The 19,624-nt window shown below is 48.8% G+C and overlaps 1 protein-coding gene across 6 annotated transcripts in view; it reads right to left on the bottom strand.

The window, feature by feature from the left end:
- The window catches only part of Pafah2 (platelet activating factor acetylhydrolase 2), a 31,629-nt gene extending 19,814 nt beyond the window's left edge, over positions 1-11,815 (bottom strand). The window contains exons 1-4 of one of the 6 annotated variants that reach the window (XM_031379013.1): positions 11,549-11,815; positions 5,529-5,663; positions 4,342-4,492; positions 3,477-3,573 (exon numbers count right to left, since the gene is read on the bottom strand). In XM_031379013.1, coding sequence (XP_031234873.1) covers positions 3,477-3,573; positions 4,342-4,492; positions 5,529-5,618 — 338 coding nt within the window. In that variant the 5' untranslated portion in view covers positions 5,619-5,663; positions 11,549-11,815. Of the gene's footprint in view, positions 1-1,410; positions 1,477-3,476; positions 3,574-4,341; positions 4,493-5,528; positions 5,664-5,824; positions 6,433-6,918; positions 7,025-7,072; positions 7,659-11,548 lie in introns of those variants that run through there. The other 5 variants (XM_031379015.1, XM_031379014.1, XM_031379012.1 and 2 more) reach the window with 5 other exon arrangements.
- Positions 11,816-19,624: the final 7,809 nt, after the last annotated feature.

The following is a 19,624-nucleotide window of genomic DNA, read 5'->3' as shown; positions in this document are numbered from 1 at the left end:
AACCAGAGAAGCTGAAGAGGAAGCTGACCTTTGGCCACCACTCCCCTCTTGCCGTTTCTCTTGGGATTTCACTCCTGTATAATGAAGGATGTTCCTACTGGCTCACTTTGGTCTACTGAGGAGTGGCATGCCAGCGGAGCTTCCTAGTCAAAGGGTCACCTCCACATTACATCTCCACAGTTCTCTCCAGCATAGCTATGGGTGGCGAGGGAGTGCTTCCTAGAACTGGTACACACACACACACAGGCTCTGAAGGCAGGAACTCTTCTACTCAAGGCAAGCTCTTGGTTTATATAAAAGAAACCAGCGAAGAATCCCTTTGCCTCGACAGCCTTACACCAAGTCCCCACTTCCGGCCATCCACTAGTCATGCTTGCTGGACACCGGCTCCTATTGTGAGAGGCTTCCGGATGTGTGTATGTCCAGATCTCTCACTTTCCTTCTGTGCCAGGGGCCAGCATCCAACGGGTGCTTACAGAAGCTGGCTGGATGAATGAGAATCCAGCACAAAGCCCTGTGTTCCTTCAGGGAGGAGAAACTACTGGGAAACTACGACTTCCAGACACTGTCCCAGGCGCCGGGGCAGAGAAGCCTTGAGTGGTGTCTGTTCTCACTGAGGTTACAGTCTAGCAGGGAAGACAGGCACTGGAACATAATCATACCTGTGATTAAAGCACTGGTAAAGTACTGACTGCTCCTGCAGGGGACCCACATTCAGTTCCCAGTAACACATTGGGAGGGTCGCAACCACCTGAAACTCCAGCTCCAGGGGATGTGATGCTCTTCAGCCTTCTTCAGACACCTATGTTCATGCACACACGTGTGTGCACACACACACACACACACTATACACACACATACATACATACATACAAAGCACATCCTTCCAGGAGACCCAAGTCTGATTCCCAGCATCCACATGGTGACTTGTAACCATTTGTTACTCTAGTCTCAGGGGATCTGACATTCAAAGGAAGAGAGGGAGGAAGGCAAAGAGGGAGGGAAGGAGGGAAGGAGTGAGGGAGGCAAGGAGAGAGGGAGGGAATGAGGAAGGGAGGGGAAGAGGGAAGGAGTGAGGGAGGCAAGGAGAGAGGGAAGGAGTGAGGGAGGCAAGGAGAGAGGGAAGGAGTGAGGGAGGCAAGGAAGGAGGGAGGGAAGGAAGGAGGGAGGGAGGGAAGGAAGGAGGCAAGGAAGGAGGGAGGGAGGAAGGAGGGATGGAGGAAGGAATGAAGGAAGGAAGGAAGCTTCAAAGAACTAAACTAACAAGATGGGATTGGAGCTTGTGCTGTTTTGTTTTGTTTTGTTTTGTTTTGTTTTGAGACACAGTATCACCACACAACACACACTGGCCCACACTCATGACCCTCCAGCTTCTGCCTTCCAGAATGACTGATGTGAACCACTACTCACTGCCAGCTTTAGAAGCAATCTCCTTGGCTATAGCGTGGACAAAAGTTGGAGGGCTGGCAGCTTCTGAGCTGTGTGGCACTCTGAGATAGAAACCAGACATATATATTCACGGATGAACAGAGAGGGAACTAACAAACTTAAGTGAGCATGTGCAGCTACTGTCACAAGCTAAATAATACCCCGTGGTGTCAGGTTTGGAGCTGAAGTTACAGATAGCTATAATATACAGAAAAAGTCCTGCGAGCAATCCTGTCCAAATACTGGATTATGAAGTTGAAGCTAGTTGCCCAACGTCTGGTGAAAAAGATTATCAAATATACCATTACCATATCCCTCCATGTAATAAGGAGAGACATGGCAGGCTGTGCACCTAGTAGGCACTGATCCAACTGAAACCTCAAAAACCACACATGGATGCTGCATCCCTCAGCCTGCAGGTGTTGAAATGGAGGCTCAGAGAGTGGCACACTGTTCCTAGCCCACTCAGGATGCAAAGGCCATAGTAGTGCAGGCCACACATGCAGGCTAGCACATCCCAGATGACAAAAAAAAAACCAACCCTGAAAATCAAAGGTGAGGTAAAGCCAAGGTGTTTCTGATAGTGCTTGGCCCAAGCTGCCTCTGGAAACTTCTCTGCAGCCTTGGGTTCTGCACTCGAATGTGCACTCTGCACACCTTCATGCCCTTCATGTGTCAAAGAGGCTACTGGAAATACCTGAATGCAGATGATACTATTGCACGTCACAAATGGCAATGTTTTTACTGTACAAAGACCTCTGTGCTTATGAAAATACAATGGTCTACTTACAGAAAGCAATGACTTTTCCTGTTTTCCTACAACGTAAGTATCAAGTTAGTCTATTTTTGGATTGTATTGTATTAGAATGTTGTATCTTCAAAGGCTGGCACCTGGGGTGACCAGAGAGACCATTCAGTGGTTAAGAGCCCAGGCTGCTCTTACAGAAGTCCAGAGTTCAATTCCCAGCACCCACTTTGGGTGCCTCACACCCATCGGTAACTTCAGCTCCAGATCTGACACTTTTGGTCTTCATGAGCACCTATACCCACGAGAGCATACCCACACCCATACCCACAGACACTCGATCTAACACACATAATTAAAAGAATAAAATTAAATCTTAAAAAGACTGGTATCTGAGTTGCTAAACTGAGTTACACACACACACACACACACACACACACACACACACACCACAGTGTTAAATGGATCTTGGCTTGAGATTAAGACAGAATTTCCAGTTTCTGAAATGGCTCTAAACATACTCCTGCCATTTTGTGCTATGTGTTTATATGAAGCAGAATTCTCAGCATTGATGATTACAAAAATTAAAAATTAATCTATTGTGAGATGATACTCTAGGAATCAAATGCTCAGCTTAGCTGGGCAGTGGTGGCGCACGCCTTTAATCCCAGCACTTGGGAGGCAGAGGCAGGCGAATTTCTGAGTTCGAGGCCAGCCTGGTCTACAGAGTGAGTTCCAGGACAGCCAGGGCTACACAGAGAAACCCTGTCACGAAAAAAAAAAAAAAAATGTCAGCTTAAAGTCAATTCTTTATACAAAAATAACACACCCAGCTGGTTAGTATGCAAATTTCCTTTGGTTTTAATGAGTAGTAAGATGATATGCATTCCAAATCACTGCCCTAAAATCTATCTCATTGTGATTTCTTACCAGGGGATCTGACATTCAAAGGAAGAGAGGGAGGAAGGCAAAGAGGGAGGGAGGGAGGGAAGGAGGGAGAGAGGGGAGGAGGGAGGGAGACAACGAGGGAGGGAGGGAAGGAGTGATGGAAGGAGTGTTCATCGCTGATGAACATTTGACTCATATTCCTATTTTATACATTTAGATAGTGGGCAGTCATGCAAAAGTGTAAGGCAAGTCACAAGTGAGAAGCCTTACGAAGCCCTGGTCTAGGGAAGGAGGGCCCAACGCTCTGGTAAGGGGCACGGTGGAGTAAGATAGCAGGCAGATAAGTGTCTGTTAGTTGGCCTTTTACACCGTCATAATGCAAGGGATAGGAAAGGTCCAGGGACAAAGCTCTTACCTGAAGCCTCCTAGACCATGGGACAAGATGATCAAAGGGTATCCAGATTCCTTTGTCTTAAAGGGGCCATTCCAGCTAACAGGCAAGCGACAAGAACCTGGCAGAGACACAGGCTGTAGACTCTCTGGCTGCCCATAACAAATCTCACAGGCAGCCTGAGTCCAGGCAGAGGTGGGCATATGTGGTCCTCCCCGCTCCAGAATCACCAGGGAAAAAAAGACCCAAAGGGGCGGCATGAAGGACTCTGGGGCAGATCTGTGAAATGCCAAGGCCATGGGGAACCTCTGGGCTAGGACCTTCGGAGGGATTTAGGGAGAGCAAGACCCGTGGGTATGCTGCAGGAGAGTGGATACTCCCTGGGGGCCAAGAGTGTCTGATACAGCTGCTGGAGTGAGCAGCAGTGAGGCGGATGGCTAATGGGATGCAGTTCAGTATTACGTGGCAGAGCTCTGGCCTAGCTTGTATGAGTCCCTGGTTCGCTCCCCAGTACTAAGAAAAAGGGGGGGGTTGATCTATAGAGTGGATCAGAAATGCATGCTGGATTTAAGGACCACAGCTAGAACCATGTCCCATCTGATGTCCCAAACACTGCACAGGAGGTTCTAGTTCTACACGTACCTGGCACCACAGCTCTATAAAAGCCGGCAGGCAAGCAGGGTATGTGACTTGCCCACACCCACTGCCAATAAATTACAAAGTCTGGATTTGAACCGATGACCCAGACTCTCACGCATTCAATTCTCTCCCATCTCTTCAAAACCAAGGACTGGATTGTGCCAGCTAAATAATGACTATGTCTGCCTGGGTTTCTTCTGGGGACATAACTAAGAGACTGGGGAAGCATCCAGGGCCAGGCCAGCCTTACCAACACCCACGTTGAACAGCAACCCCACCCAGCGCTTGTTATACTGCAGGTAGTCAGCCAGACCCATGCAGTACTCATAGCGGGGAATCCACAGGGGCTGCTGGCACTTCTCTGGTGCTTGGCAGGGGTAGAAGAGTCGGAAGAGGCTCCCCTGGAGAAAAGAAGGGAGCAGCTGCTGGGACCGAGAAGCTTGGGCATTCTGGGTCAGCAGGAGCCTGGGTACCAGCCGGGCTGGACCCCAGCACAGAGAGACAAGAGGCTTCCTCAGATCCAGAAACCATTTTGTTGCTAGCACATCAGAAGGCTTGGGTTCTTTGGACTGTCAAGTGCATTTCCAATGACATCCTGGAACGGCACCACACTGCGGACCTAGGCTTGATGAGAACGAGGGTGGGGTGGGGGTGGGGCTAGATCTTTGCTCTTAGGATGAAATCGGTGGCAGTAGTATGCTTGGTCAGGAGAGGGAGCAAGAGAGGGGTTACCAGGAAGTGGTTGTCTCTCACAGGACAGAGGTGAGTCCAACCATCAGGAACAAAAAACCCTAAGGAACTTGCTGGGTTGTGATGGCACGTGCCTGGAGTCTTGGAGATGAGAGGATCGGGGGCTTATGGTCATTCTTGGCTACGTTTCCAGTTGGAGGGCAGCCTGAGCTATGTGAGAAACCTCAAAGATGTTAAAAAAGGAGGAAGAAGAGGAGGAGGAGGAAGAGGAGACAAAGAAAAAGAAAAGTCTAGAAACTGGCAGGAGGTTCAGAAGCTGGAGAGAAGTGAATGGGAGGCTAGAGACGAAGACCCCACCTTCCCACCCAAGCCGTCGAGTCAGGACAGAGGCCTGTGGTGGCCCACTATGCTTCCTCCCACCCCCCCCTACATCAGGACGGCATCAAAAAACCTTTTCCAGGATCAGATACCCAGACTCAAGACAGGAGAAAGGGCCAGTGAGGGGCCTCTGGCTCCTCCTTGCTGGAGAAAGAACTCAGTCTCTCTGTCATCTGGGGAGGTTCTAACAGCGTGAATGAGAAATTTAAAAACCTGGTAGGAAGACAAGCCCAAGGGCTGATGACCAAACCCAGCCCAGCTATAACTTAGCAGCCCAGAGGCCCTAAGTGTAAGATCTTACGCCCTTGGATCTGTGGTGGTGAAGTCCCCAGAGTGGAGCAGAGCAGGGGCAGAGCTTGGGACACTTACCTCGAGACCGTAACCCTCCATCACATCCGTGCAGCCAACGTGGTGGGGTCCCGAGATGGACGGGAAGCACATCGACTGGCTGGCCCCCATCTCATCACCAGCTGGACCAAAGTTGGGCGCTCTGTAACTTGCTGGCTGGAAGGCAGAACACAGAACAACCTCGTGCTGGTCTCTTCCTCGCTTGTTGTTTCTCTAGGTCGTGTGCCAACCCTGTCCACTTCCTGACCTCCTTATCACCCCAACCGACCTTCCTGCCAGCTACTCACTAAATCATTTATACTTGCTACTTTGCTAACGTTTACAAGCTGGTCTTTCCGGTCTCTTTTGGCAGTGGCGGCGGGGTGGAAGCCGGGGGCCTTACACATGCTAGCGACCCACTCCATTCCCAGCCCCATGGACTGTGGTCTTCATTTCCTTGTGGTGAGGGTGAGGAGATGGTGGTGATGAGCTAGTCCTCAGATCCCTCAAAACCTACAAACCACAAGGGCGTGGTTCAGTTCTAGCATACAAGAAGCCCTGGGTTCAATTCCCAGAACTACAGAAACCAGCTGTGGCAATGAACACCTGTAACCCAGCCCTGACGGGGGTGGTGTCCGGAGGGCTAGGAGTTCAAGGCAAGCCTGGGATGCGTGAGACTCTGTCTCGGGATTAATACACACTGACACCGCACCTACCATGTATCTGTCCAACAGTAACTGCTGTAGTGATCGCAGCCCAGACCTTGCCTTACCTGACTAATAGTGTCCAGAGGGTCCAGCTCTTCCTCAGATAGCACTGTACTAAGTCCCTGATAAACACTGCTTCATCTAACCCTCTCAACGGCTTTCTGAGAAGGGAGGTAGCTGGACCAGTTTTACAGACTCGAGAGTGAAGCAGAGAGAGCCACCTGGGCAATAAGGTCTAACTCATAACCCATACCGCTTAAAGCGACAACATAAGGAATCTATCCTATTCCTTACAGCCAAAACCACCTGCATGGGCGGGGTCCTGGGCCCCTGAGGAGGTTTTTTTTTTTTGGACATTTTGATTCCTCCTCTGGGAAGGACTTGCACACTTGCAAGTCAGAGCATGCCTGGGCAAAAAGAGACTTTGGAGATGGTTGTTGCCAAGTGCTCTCACCAATCACCCCTCTCCCTGCCTCGGAACATACATGTGCATTACTGAAGAAGTCACAGTCCTGAGAGACTCCGTGAGCTGCTCAAGGTTACAGCTGTTACTACACACACACACACACACACACACACACACCCTCCTGCCTGCCGATCATCTGGTCCAGAGAAAAACCCCCCAAGAACCCAAAGAGTCACTCTACTTAATGTTGGGAGACAATTTTCTTTCTACTATTCCTTTTCCTCTTTTGTTCTTCCAGTGCAAATTTTAAGACACTTACAATTACAAAAAGGAAAGGGAGGAGCTGCTAAGTTCGGTTGCAGGCTGTAGACCCTCGCAGCCAGTGGAGAAGGGGGAGGAACCTCTGCCGGTCCCCACCCACCCCAGCACCCCCGCGGCCCCGCCCCCTGCCAGGTGGCTGAGGGCTCGCTCACACTGGAGAACCAAGACCGCAGCTGCAGGACACAAGTGGGTCACATGATGGCAAAGCAGCTGCAGCTCCTGTCCTAAAAGAGAGAGAAAATGCCACTGGAGTTCTGAGGGGAGAGAGCGAGTCTCCTGAGCGTGGGTGCAAAGAGCAGGAGAAGATAGGATAGAAAGTTAGAAAAGAGCGTGTGAGACACGGGGGCAGTTAGTGCTGCTGGCTGCAGAGGGAGAAAGGGGCGCGTGCATGCGCGCGAGCTCCCACGCGTTCCCGTGGGCGGGTAAGCGTAACCATGTGCATGCGGAGGGCCAACCTCTCCTGTTGGTTCTCACGTGCTTCCTATCCTTTTGTTTGAGACAGGGTCTCCGGTTATCCTGGAGCTTGATCACTTACGCTTCCAGGGACCTACCTGTGGGACTCTCTCGTCGCCCATCATTTGAGATTATAGCATGCCATCAAGCCAGGCCTTTTTTATAATTCATTAATTTGTTTATTTAATGAGTGGAAATGAGAGTGTGGCAGTGTGCTTCACTCCTATCTTGATGGTCCCAGAGATCAAACCCACCGAGCCATCTCACTGGCCTCTGGCTTGCTTTTTTTTTGGGGGGGGAGGGGTTCTCTTTAACCCAGGCTGTCCTGAAACTTGCAGTGTACACCAGGCTAACCTTGAACTCAGAGATCCACCTGCCTCTGTCTCCTGGGGGTGGTGTTAAAGCCATGTGTGACCACACCCAGCTTTTCTTTTTTCTTTTCTCTCTCTCTCTCTCTCTCTCTCTCTCTCTTTCTTTTTTAACGTGAGCCTTAAGGTTCTGAACTTATGTCCTCATGTCCGTGAGACAAGCACCTTAGCCACCAAGCTGTCCCACCCTGAGAGACACAAGCCTGAGACTCAGCTGCTTAGCTCTTGAGCTTGGGCAAGTTAACCCGATCTCTCTGAGCCTGATTCTGCATCTGCAAAACGGGGTTTTGTGTCAGTCTTGTGGTTGCTATGGAGATAAATGAAACCGTGCAATTAAAATGCCTTGCCTAGTACCTGGTTTGAACAAGCATCTAGATGCATTTGGTGATCTCCAGAAAAGCAAACAATGGAGTTTGGCAACTGGGTAGATATGGAACCCGAAAGAAAGAGGGACAGGCAAAGGTGAGGCAGTGTCGGGGATTTTGTGACCAGGATTTTGGGTCAGGGATCAGGGAAGTAGATTTCAAAAGAGTGGTGGAGGTGGGATGCACAGGACCCTGGTGATCCTGGCAGGCTTCTGGGAGAGGGCTAAATTCTGCTTGGGGGGAAAAAAGACCTCAAGACAGACTGAGGCTAATGTGAAGACATCCACAGTCCCCCAGGCCTATGCTGACTGATGCCCAAGAAGGATGAAACGGGAGATAGATAAAAAGCCAATCCTGCTTGCAAACCACAAGGAAGAGACACCCAGCCTTGTTTCTCATAAATGCTGTGGGATTTTCCAGGGAGTAGGTCAGCTGTGTTCCATTGCTCGCCCTGGCTCCACAGTTCATGGCAGTGCCTGCCCAGACCTTCTCTATCATCCAGGCCCAGTGAGATCTCCTAGTTCACTGGGACAAGTTCCTAACCCCCTACCCTCCCCCCTCTCAGGTCTGAGCATGCCCCCCTCCCTTTCCTGGGCCACACAGGCTGCTCAGGTGGCTGGAGGTGAAGTGCCTCAGTTGGCCGCCTCAGTGACTTGGTTCTCCCAGCAAGTCCATGTGAAATTCATGTCAGAGGTTTCTGAACCCACAGTCCACTTGTTCTGCAATCTCCAGTAGTGTATTTCTTTCGCCTGCAGGGAAATCAATGTCTTCTTTCTTCCTTTCTTTCTTCCTTCCTTCCTTTCTTTCTTCCAACTTTTGAGGGGCTTGGGCTAGAACCCATGGTCTTTCCCATGCAGGCAAGTACTTTCCAACTGAGCTACATTCCCAACTCCAAGTTAATATTTTTGTATTTAAGTCCTAGGTGTTTCTGATCAGCAGGATTTGAGAGTCTCTTAAGAGTTCTTTCCCGAAGGTAGGGTCTTTTTCTTTCATTCAAACATGCACACACACATGCACCAAACACGGAGTGCACCCTGTGTGGACTTCACCATCTTCTTTCACCATCTTCTCACTGGGAAAATAGCCATGGCCACTCAGAAACACACCGGTTAATGCAGCCAAGATGGCTCAGGAGGCAGGGAAGCTTGCCTCTAAGCCTGATGTCCTGGGTTCAAGTCCCAGAAACTCCATTATGAAGAGAGGAAATCTGTCCCCATGCCCTAAGTTGTCCTCTGAGCTCCATGCATTTACCATGGATCACAGGTACCCAGTCACATGCAGAATAAAAACGCGGTTTTGAAAAAGGACTTTCTTCAATGAGTGCTACTTAATTTTTCACACACTTGTGCTTTTTCTCTTCATGTTAACTCAAGGGGGTAGAGAGCCTGCTTTCCCTGGCAGGACTCATGTGCTTTCCACGGGTGGCAGGAACTTCCTTGTCTCCTTTTGGCTTTGATTTTAAAATCCCCCAATTCTTCTCCTTGGTTGTTCTAACACAGGGTCTCTGTGTGTGTAGTCCAAGCAGGCAAGATCTCCTTGTCTGCTTCAGTAGTGCTAGGATTATAGGTGTGTACCACAGGATCCAGCTCAATTACTTTTTTTTTATGTGCATTGGTGTTCTGTCTGTCTGTCTGTCTGTCTGTGAAGGTGCCAGAGCCCCTAGAACTGGAGTTACAGATAGTTGTGAACTGCCATATGGGTGCTGGGAATTGAACCTGGGTCCTCTGGAAGAGCAGCCAGTGCTCTTAACTGCTGAGCCATCTCTTTAGGTCTCCCAGCTCAATTACTTTTTAATCTGTCATATTTATCAAAAAATAAGGCTCTACACTATAGAAGGAAAAGAGAAGTTTATGTGACTTTGTATTCAATCTCTGCCACACACACACACACACACACACACACACAACTTATTTATTTATTGGAGGGTATGCTATGGCACCCATGTGGAGGTCAGAGAACAATCTGCAAGAGTTGGTTCTCTCCTGCCACCACGTGGGTTTCTGGAACAGAACTCAGGTCACCAGGCATGACAGCACCTTTGCCCACTGAGCAATCTTGCAAACATTTAACAAATGCCTTAAACTCTAAACCCATCATTTACAGTACTCATGAGGTTGAAGACTACGTGTGTAAAATATCTGACATATTGAAGACACTATGACTCTGTAAGGCAGCTATTAACTAATTATTTTAACAAACTATATGACCGCTCCAAGTCTGACTTTCATATATGTAAAATAGGGACATTCATAGATAAAGTTTAAAGGAGAAAACTGATACAGCCTAAGGCCTGGTACATTGTAATTACCCATAGAAACATCAAAAACTATTCAGCAATTCTGTTGCTCTTTCAACAACATACCTAACTGAGCCTTCTATTATTTCTGGCATAGATCCTTTAGCAAAATGAATTCTTCTCTCCCAGGCTTTTCATGCCTGAGACACACCTACCAAAGTCCACGAAGAGGCCCAGGAGAGCCCAAAGGGAAAGAACAGGGCTTTCTTTGGAGCGCTAGGCGGCTGCATTCCTGCTCCTAGCGAGCAGCTCTGCCCCTCTCCCAGTCCCATGAACTTCTCATCACAGGCCAGAGTCCAGGACCAGCACCCGTCTTGGGATTCCTTTCAGACATCGCTCTCTGCAGGCTATGGGCTCGGGCCTACCTGATCTTTGGACTCTAGAGGAAGTGAAGAAATAACCCGGTTTTTGATGAAGACATCAAGAACTCCAGGGTCCGGATTGAGCAACGAGGTGGTAAAAACGAGAAGAGCCACCTGATAGGAACATTCTAGGGCAGCAACAAACAAACCGCACAAAGAGAACCTCTGTTGCTTGTGGAGGCCTTGCAGTTTACAAAGTACTTTCATACACTAAGATACAAAAGAAGAGGAGGAGGAACAGGAAAAGAGGGGGAGGGAAAGGAGGAGGAGAAAAGGAGGAGGAAAAGAGAAAAGGAGACGAGGAAAAGGAAGAAGAGGGAAAAGGGGAAGAAGAGGAAGAAGGAGAAGAGGAAAAGGAGTGAGTCCTAGAGAGCGCGTATGACTCGCCCAAGGTCAGGGAGAGTGAGGCAGAGTTCTTTGCTGCACTTCAAGTTCATAGCACTGCGAAGAAGAATTTGGGTGTCTTCTTCCACCAGTATGGAAAACAGGACAGCGAAGAGTGGAGCACAGGGTGAAGGACACAAAGCTGCCCTTTCTTAAGGACGTGAGGCAGGGTCAGGGCAGGAATCTCAGGTGAGGGAGTGACAGTCGTCGATGACCCTGGGAGGGCTTAGGTGCGGGGTGGATTCTGACAGGACTTATCTGAATAGGAAACAGAGACGATGAAGAGCAAAGATTAACGCGCAGATTCTGGGATTGAGAGACAAAGAGACCCCACACTGGAATATGAAAAGGTCTTTGGAGAGCTCAGTTAAGAACTGGAGCTTCGGTCAATCAAACTTACCCAGTCACGCTGATCATAGAAAAGCAACCTCAGGAGGGTCACTCGACTGAAACCCGACACCGCCCAGGAGCTCGTGGCCTTCTGGGAGTAGTAGTTCTTTCACATAACGTGCGGGCTTAAACTCATCTCCTGCCTCTAAGTGTTACACTACACGTCCCAGGATGCAACACGGCTCCCTTTCATTCCCAGGACTACAATTCCCAGGTCTCCTGACTACACCCTGGGGTGGTGTGAAATCAGCCACGACCGGGGAGCGGTGAGATTGCGCCTCCTGGTGTCCGAGGAGCAGCCGCCGCGGTGACACGCCTCGAGCGGAGGGTTATACTGAAAAGTAACCCTCCGCCTCACGGGTGCTCAGATAGTTCCCAGGCGTACCTGGAAACATACCTGGCTTCAGTTTGTTCTCAGGGAGATTGGAGATGGGAGGTTGTTTTCCATTTCTGTAGACATGTTTTTACTGTGAAAATATGAGACTGATTGTCGAGGACACATCAAGCCGCCCGGGTGACACCTTGGATTTTCCATTGTTCTCAGAAGACTAGCTGAGAACAGGGAGGAACCTGAGGGATCTTGGGGTCCATCCACAACTCAACCCTCCTTCCCCTATTCACCTGTATTTGAATGACCGGCGCTTGGTTCTTGGAGACACACTGATGAGCAAGATATTGTCTCTAGGGTTAACAGAATTTACGATCTAGTAGAATTCAGAGAACGGGGCGGGGGGGGCTTTCACGCTAAGGAAAGGGAGCTGTGGCTCTAGATGCTTACAGGAAGAAATGCTAATTAATAGTATAGGGAGTGTGGGGATCTCAGGTGAAAGATAGTGAATTCACTCTTTTTTTGGTTTGGGTTTGGTTTGGGTTTTTTTGTTTTTTGTTTTGTTTTGTTTTTGTTTTTCGAGACAGGATTTCCCTGTGTAGCCCTGGCTGTCCTGGAACTCACTCTGTAGACCAGGCTGGCCTCGAACTCAGAAATCCACCTGTCTCTGCCTCCCAAGTGCTGGGATTAAAGGCGTGCACCACCACTGCCTTGTGTGAATTCACTCTTACACAAGAGTTAAGGGCCACCAGAGTGGGGAAGTCCTATAAATGTCAACAAAGACTGGATCATCCATGAAGCTCAAAAAAAAAACCCATGGGTGTTGCAGTATATGTCTATAGCCCCAGTGCTCAAAACACAGAGGCTAGGCCTAGACTACATAGTGAGACTCTGTCAAAATACCAACACACACACCTAAAAACCATTGCTTACCCGGGCATTTAAGAACCCACGACGCCACCTGTGCGCTGTTCACTGGACCTCAGGACAGCAGTCCCCACCCCCTCCACCCTGCCTGACCCCCAACTAACATGCAAGAAATGCTTCAGCAAGCTGGAGATGCCCTGGGATTTCAATGTTCTCCACACTCTTGACCAGGTATCCTGGTGTCTCGAAGTGCTCTTCCCTGCCCGGGCTCTCTACTCCTGGCCTGCTTCTAAGTTTCACTCTCCAAGTACGTTCATGAGCCATTGTGCCAAGCCATCTCTGCTTCCTCTCAGTCGCTGGGACATTTACAGATAGATGTCTTAACTTCCAGCTGCGTGTCTTTGCCTCCACCATCATAAGGCATCCAGCAGAGTGAAGGTCTTCGGTGAGTTTTGTTTGGTTTGGTTTGTTGTTGGTTTGGTTTGAGGTTTTTGTTTGGTTTGTTTTTTTGTTTTGTTTTGAGACATGGTTTTTCTGTGTAGCCCCAGCTGTCCTGAAACTCATGCAATAGACCATGCTGGCCTCAAACTCAGGGATCTGCCTCCTGAGAGCTAGGATTAAAGGTATGTGCCACCACTGCCGGGCAAGATGGAGGTCTTAATTTGTCAACAAACTGAGCTCTTGGAAGTCAAGGGTCCTACAGATATGATCTGCAAGTCCCAAGGTCTTGAATCCTGCTTTACCTAAAGGTTTCCTTTATGTTTCTAATATGCTTCCTCCTGAAACATATTGTCACCAGTATTCTTCCGAGAGCCATGATAAGGTCATCAGAAGGATGGGTGACAGGAATATATAGTCATAGATTTATCTTAAGCTGCGGTTGGTGCTGGTGGACACAGATCATAAAAATCTTAGTGTGTAATTCCAGCACCTGGGAGGCAGAGGCAGGAGGATCTCTGAGTTCCAGGCCAGCCTGGTCTACACAGAGAAACCCTCTCTGGAAAAACAAAGAAGAAGAAGAGGAGGAGCGGGAGGAAGAGGAAGGGAAGGGAGGGAGGAAGGAAGGAAGAAAGGAAGGAAGGGTGAACAGCAGGTTGGTATCTTACACACTTGTACTTTGTGATCACAGCTGTGACAGTATTAAAGAATAAAGAAGCTGCTTTCTGGGGGCTGGCAAGATGGCTCAGCAGGTAAGAGCACCGACTGCTCTTCCGAAGGTTCTGAGTTCGGATCCCAGCAACCACATGGTGGCTCACAACCACCCATAATGAGATTGGATGCCCTCTTCTGATGCGTCTGAAGATAGCTACAGTGAATTACACCAGAGCAAGCCGGGCCAGCAGAGATCCTGAGTCCAATTCCCAGCAGCCACACACATGATGGCTCATGGCCATCTATACAACTACAGTGTACTCATACACATAAAGTAAACAAAATTTTTTTTTTTAAGAAGCTGCTTTCTGCTTCCCTGGTAAGCTGAGTCCTCTTCATTTTGCTGTTCTTCATTTTGGTACTCATGATCTTGTCCACACAGGGTCTCATGCGTGTATATATAGAGTGGCCTTCCCCTCTGAGCTCCCTAGTTTCCCTTCCCCTGGCTGCAAAAAGATTTATTTCATTTTATGTGCATGGGTGTTTTGGCTGCATATTTATTAAGTGCACCATGCTTGTGCCTTGTGCCAAAAGAGGCCAGAAGAGGGTGTCAGATCCCCTGACACTGCAGTTTCAGACTGTTGTGATCCAATTCGGTTCTGGGAGCGGAGCAGGGAGCAGTGACTGCTCTTAATTGCTGAGCCTTCTTTCCAATGCACCCACTGTCTTTAAAGCTTAGATTGTAACCTCTATCCACATTGAAATGTAGAGCAGTTCCCATACCCTAAAAGGTCGCCACTGTAATTTAAAACCAATCAACTTGATATGGTGTGTGTGTGTGTGTGTGTGTGTGTGTGTGTGTGTGTGCATTGTAAGAATTGAGCAAACAGGGACACCTCATAAAAATACTGAGGAGGCAGGAATCTCCATTAAGCCTAAAGACAGAGAGCTTCAGGAGGGTTTACTGAACAAACATCTGTCCCCAAGAGATGCCCTAATTGCGGGCAGTTCCAGGAACCGTCCCCAGGAGGGGATGGATCTCCCCCCACCCCTCCTGTTGCTTAAGGTATCTCCTCACCTGGAGTACAAAGGTCAATGGAAACAAAGAACAATGAGCTCCACCAATGAGAGAGAACCACTCATGCTGTAAACCTATGTTCTGGAAGGGTATAAAAAGTGTGTGCTTTTGTTCCTCGGGGTCACCTTTGCCTGAATGCGGGAGGACCCCAGTATACTGGATCATTAAAACCTCTTGCTGATTGCAGCGATCTCCGTCTCTGTGTCTTTGTGAGTGGGGCGACATCCTGGACTTAAGACTCGGTTCTCTGAATCTTACAGTGTATATGAGAGAGACAGAGGGGGAGAGAGAGAGGGAGAAGGAGTAGCGCCCAGTCTTTTTATACTTGAGCCAAGGCTTGTACCTAGCTGTTGCTAGGTAACTGTTAGGCGGAGCCTAGAAGAAATGCTAACATCCCAGGGCCCTGGAGAGGAAACCTCTCCTCCTCTCAAAAGTGGGGCAATTTTGACAATGGTGTTTTATGCTCCTTGAATGATACCCATGTCAGTGCCGTTCTAGTCCAAGGCCAGAGGAGCGCAGCTGCCAGTAAGCAAGCTGCATTTACCCTTGTTGCAGGGAAGGGCAAAGCATGTGGCAGGGCCTCACGGGGCAAGGGGGTGGGGTGAGGGTTTAGTAAGGTGTTGCAAAGGACTCCTCACTATGTCTGGACTTCCGCTAGCTTATCTGGGGGACTGCTTTGAGATGGCGGATTCCAAGAAGTGTCCCGACCAGTTAGCTGGCTCAGTAGGTGAGGGCAATGGCCCCCAAATCTTGGCACCTGAGTTTAATCCACAGAACTTCACTGATGAGAGGAGATAACCAACATATGCCTGTGCACAAGCGCGCACGCACACACCTGTAAACAAACAAATGAACTAACTTCAAATATTTTAAAAAGTTGCACTAAGTGTTTGGTTTTGGACCCAGGGACAAGGACCTGAAGTGAGTATTTTACATATCAGAGCAGACCTGGCCTCTAGGTTTTCCCAGCATCCCTCAGTCCCTATTTGGCATACCCTACCTTCAACCCTGAACTTCCTCAGGGGCTGGGCTGCCATTCCCCAGAGGCTCTTCCCTGTATAATCCAGACATTTTGGTCTCCCTAGCCCCCATCCCTCCTCCTTCTCTTCTTTCTCTGTGCTCTTTCTCTCCCCCCCACCCTTTCTCTCCCTTTCCATGGCATCTCCCTTCCTATGGCAACTTCTCCGGCCTCAGTCCTTGGGGACTGCTTCCCAATAAACCTGTTTTTAATATAATTTAATCTGGCTTGCATTGGCTCATTTCACCCATGGAGAAAATAACTTATCAATGAGTTGATGAAAAGCTATCCTAATAAGATGTGTCTGGAAGGAGGGGAGGTCTGGACTCAGCTAACGTTATCAGAAATAAGGAACAGGTGTCCGGGCAGCAAGAAGGGAGGTGTTTGGTTCTTCTCCTGGTTTGGATAATATTCGTGTCTTTTCCATGCTCAGATACTCTTTTTTGTCTCCATACTTCACAGCCCCGAAGTGAGCTTGTCTGTTGTTGCTGTATGTGAAATTTATGTTCAACAAGGAAGGTGGCTGAGGACTAGACCGGCTCCCAGAGCTCGGCCAGTGGCTCTTATCTCTTATCGGATAATGTGCTGCTGTCTCACCTGGTTGTAGCTGGGATGTGTAGAAATGACTTGACTTTGTGTCCTAAGGGATCTGTAGGGATAGTAGGCGACTGGGGACTTTGGAACATACTCAGAGCATCATACATGCAAAGCTTATACTCTGCTACTAGCTTACACCCTCAGCCTGCAGCCTGCGCGTCAGGTTTGGTGGAACCGCTGTGTTGTAGGCAATGGCCGCTCTCTAAGCCTCCTTTTTTTTTCTCTGTGTAGCCCTAGCTGTCCTGGAACTCACTCTGTAGACCAGGCTGGCCTCGAACTCAGAAATCCACCTGCCTCTGCCTCCCAAGTGCTGGGATTAATGGCATGCGCCACCACTGCCCAGTTTGTTATTCTTTTTAAAAAAGATTTATTTGCTGGGCATGGTGGTGCAGGCCTTGGAAGGCAGAGGCGGACAGATCTTTGAGTTTGAGCTACAAAGTTGGTTCCAGGACAGCCAGAGCTATTACACAGAGAAACCTTGTCTCAGAAAAAGAAAAGAAAAGAAGTTATTTATTTTTATTTTACTTGTGTATTTTGCCTGCATGGCCCAGTGTCCAATGAAGGCCACAAGAGGGCGCCAGACCTGGAGTTACCGACAGTTGTAAGTTGCCCTTGCTGGGAATTGAACTGGTGTCCTCCGCAAAGCAGCAACCACTGAGCTACCTCCCCGTCCTATCTTTTAAGTTATTATTATCTTTGAGACAGCGTCTTATGCATCCCAGGATGCTCTCAGACTTGCTTGATAACTGAGGGCAGCTTTAAATTCTCAAGCCTCCTGCTTCTGTTTCTGGAACGCTGGGATTTCAGGTGTGCCGCTGTGCTAGCTTCTGTGAGAATTCTGGGCTACCCTCTCATCCATAAACTTCTTATTTTTAATTTCTCATTTTTCTCTGTGATGCTAAGGATTTAGTCCATATAATAAAAAAAAATAATAAATTCAGTTCAGTGAAGACCAGGAACTAGCTTTCTCTGTGTTTATGTAATAATCCTTTAATTAAAAATTTATTAACCTGGGGCTGAAGAGATGGTTCAGTGGTTAGAAGCACTGACTGCTCTTCCAGAGGTCCTGAGTTCAATTCCCAGCAACCACACAGTGGCTCATAACCATCTGTAATGGGATCTGATGCCCTCTTCTGGTGTGTCTGAAGACAGCTACAGTGTACTCATACATAAAATAAATAAATCTTTTTTAAGAAAACAGGGGCTGGCAAGATGGCTCAGCAGGTAAAAGCACTGACTGCTCTTCCAAAGGTCCTGAGTTCATGGTGGCTCGAAACCACCCGTAATGAGATCTAATGAGATCGGACGCCCTCTTCTGGTGCATCTGAAGACAGCTGCAGTAAATTACACCGGAGCAAGCGGGGATGGGGGGGTGGGGGGGGCAGACCCCCGTAGAGGTCCTGAGTTCAACAGCAGCCACACACACGATGGCTCACGGCCATCTGTACAGCTACAGTGTACTATACACATAAAATAAATAAAATAAATCTTTAAAAAAAACTTTAACAAATTATTAACCTTTATTTTCATTTTATGCGTATGAGTATTTTGCTTGCAGGTATGTCTGTATACTGTATGCATGCAGTATCAGCAGAGGGCAAAAGAGCGTCAGAACCCCTGGGACTGGAATTACAGCTGTTTGTGAGCCTTCGAGTGGGTGCTGCATGCCCAGGTTCTCCGGAAGAGCTGTCAGTCTAACCAATAAGCCGTCTCTCCAGCCTCTACCTACAGACTCCTGCCTGAGGAATGGTCTTCTATAGGGGATGAGATCCTCTCCTATAGGGAATGAAATCCTCTTCCATAGGGGATGAGATCCTCTTCCATAGGGGATGAGATCCTCTTCCATAGGGGATGAGATCCTCTTGGAAAGAGCTTGCAGCATCAGGGGGGACACACATGGAGCAGTGATAGAAGAAAGTGATGGATCAACCTTGGTGATCAATGGAAACACTGAAGTCCCAGGCACCTGGCCCTCACATTAGGGGAGTCAGCATCAGAACTGAGCCCTGAGTCCAACCACACGTACCAGTCAGCGAGCCACCCTGTGTGGCCGTTTGAATACACTTAGCCCAGGGAGCGAAGCTATTAGGAGGTGTGGCTTTGTTGGAGTAGGTGTGGCCTTGATGGAGTGGGTGTGTCACTGAGAGGGTGGGCTTTGAGACCCTCCTTCTAGATGCCTAAGGAATCCGTGTTCAGCAAGCAGCCTTCAGATGAAGATGTAGAACTCTCAGCTCCTCCTACACCACGCCTGCCTGGATACTGCCACGCTCTTGCCTTGATAATAATGGAGTGAACCTCTGAACCTGTAAGCCAGCCTCAATTAAATGTTGTCCTTATAAGAGTTGCCTTGGTGCCGGGCAGTGGTGGCACATGCCTTTAATCCCAGCACTTGGGAGGCAGAGGCAGACAGATTTCTCAGTTCGAGGCCAGCCTGGTCTATAGACTGAGTTCCAGGGCAGCCAGGGCTATTCAGAGAAACCTGGTCTCGAAAAAACAAAAACAAAAACAAGAGCAAAAAAAAAAAAAAAAAAAAGAGTTGCCTTGGTCATGGTGTCTGTTCACAGCACTAAAACCCTAAGACACGGTGTGTCACATGTGTTATTAAGTAGTATTTTTTCTCATTTAATCCTGCAGTAGAATGTACCTTTTTATTTCCAGATCAGAAAACATCCTTGCTATTTTTCACACAAGGAAACACAGGTGTGAAAAGTCCCCACAGGCACAGTCAGTTGCCCACCTTATATCCTTTACCCCACCCCCCAGTCGCCTTGGTGAGGAGGTCAGTCCAGCTGTGGAGAGCTCCTTCACTCAGGATCTTCCTTGCCTGCAGTAAGGCCAAACATCCTGGCAGCAAGTACAAAATGGTGCAAAGTGGCTCATCTCCTAGTGGAGAGAAGGCAGAGACAACAGGAAGGGCTGCTGCGGAGAGGAGACATCTACTGTAAATTAGATGGTCCCCAACCTGCCTTTCGGTAAGTCGCCTGCAGCAGCTTAGGGCACCACCCGAAGTACAGAAAAGGCCCTGGCAACCTCAGATCTCTCTCTCCCCCTCTCCTTCCCCCTCCCTCTCTCCCTCCCTTCTTTCCTTTCTCTTTCCTTCCCTCCC

Source organism: Mastomys coucha, unplaced genomic scaffold, assembly GCF_008632895.1.
Source record: "Mastomys coucha isolate ucsf_1 unplaced genomic scaffold, UCSF_Mcou_1 pScaffold18, whole genome shotgun sequence".
NCBI lineage: Eukaryota > Metazoa > Chordata > Mammalia > Rodentia > Muridae > Mastomys > Mastomys coucha.
This window is presented reverse-complemented; position numbering and strand designations above follow the sequence as displayed.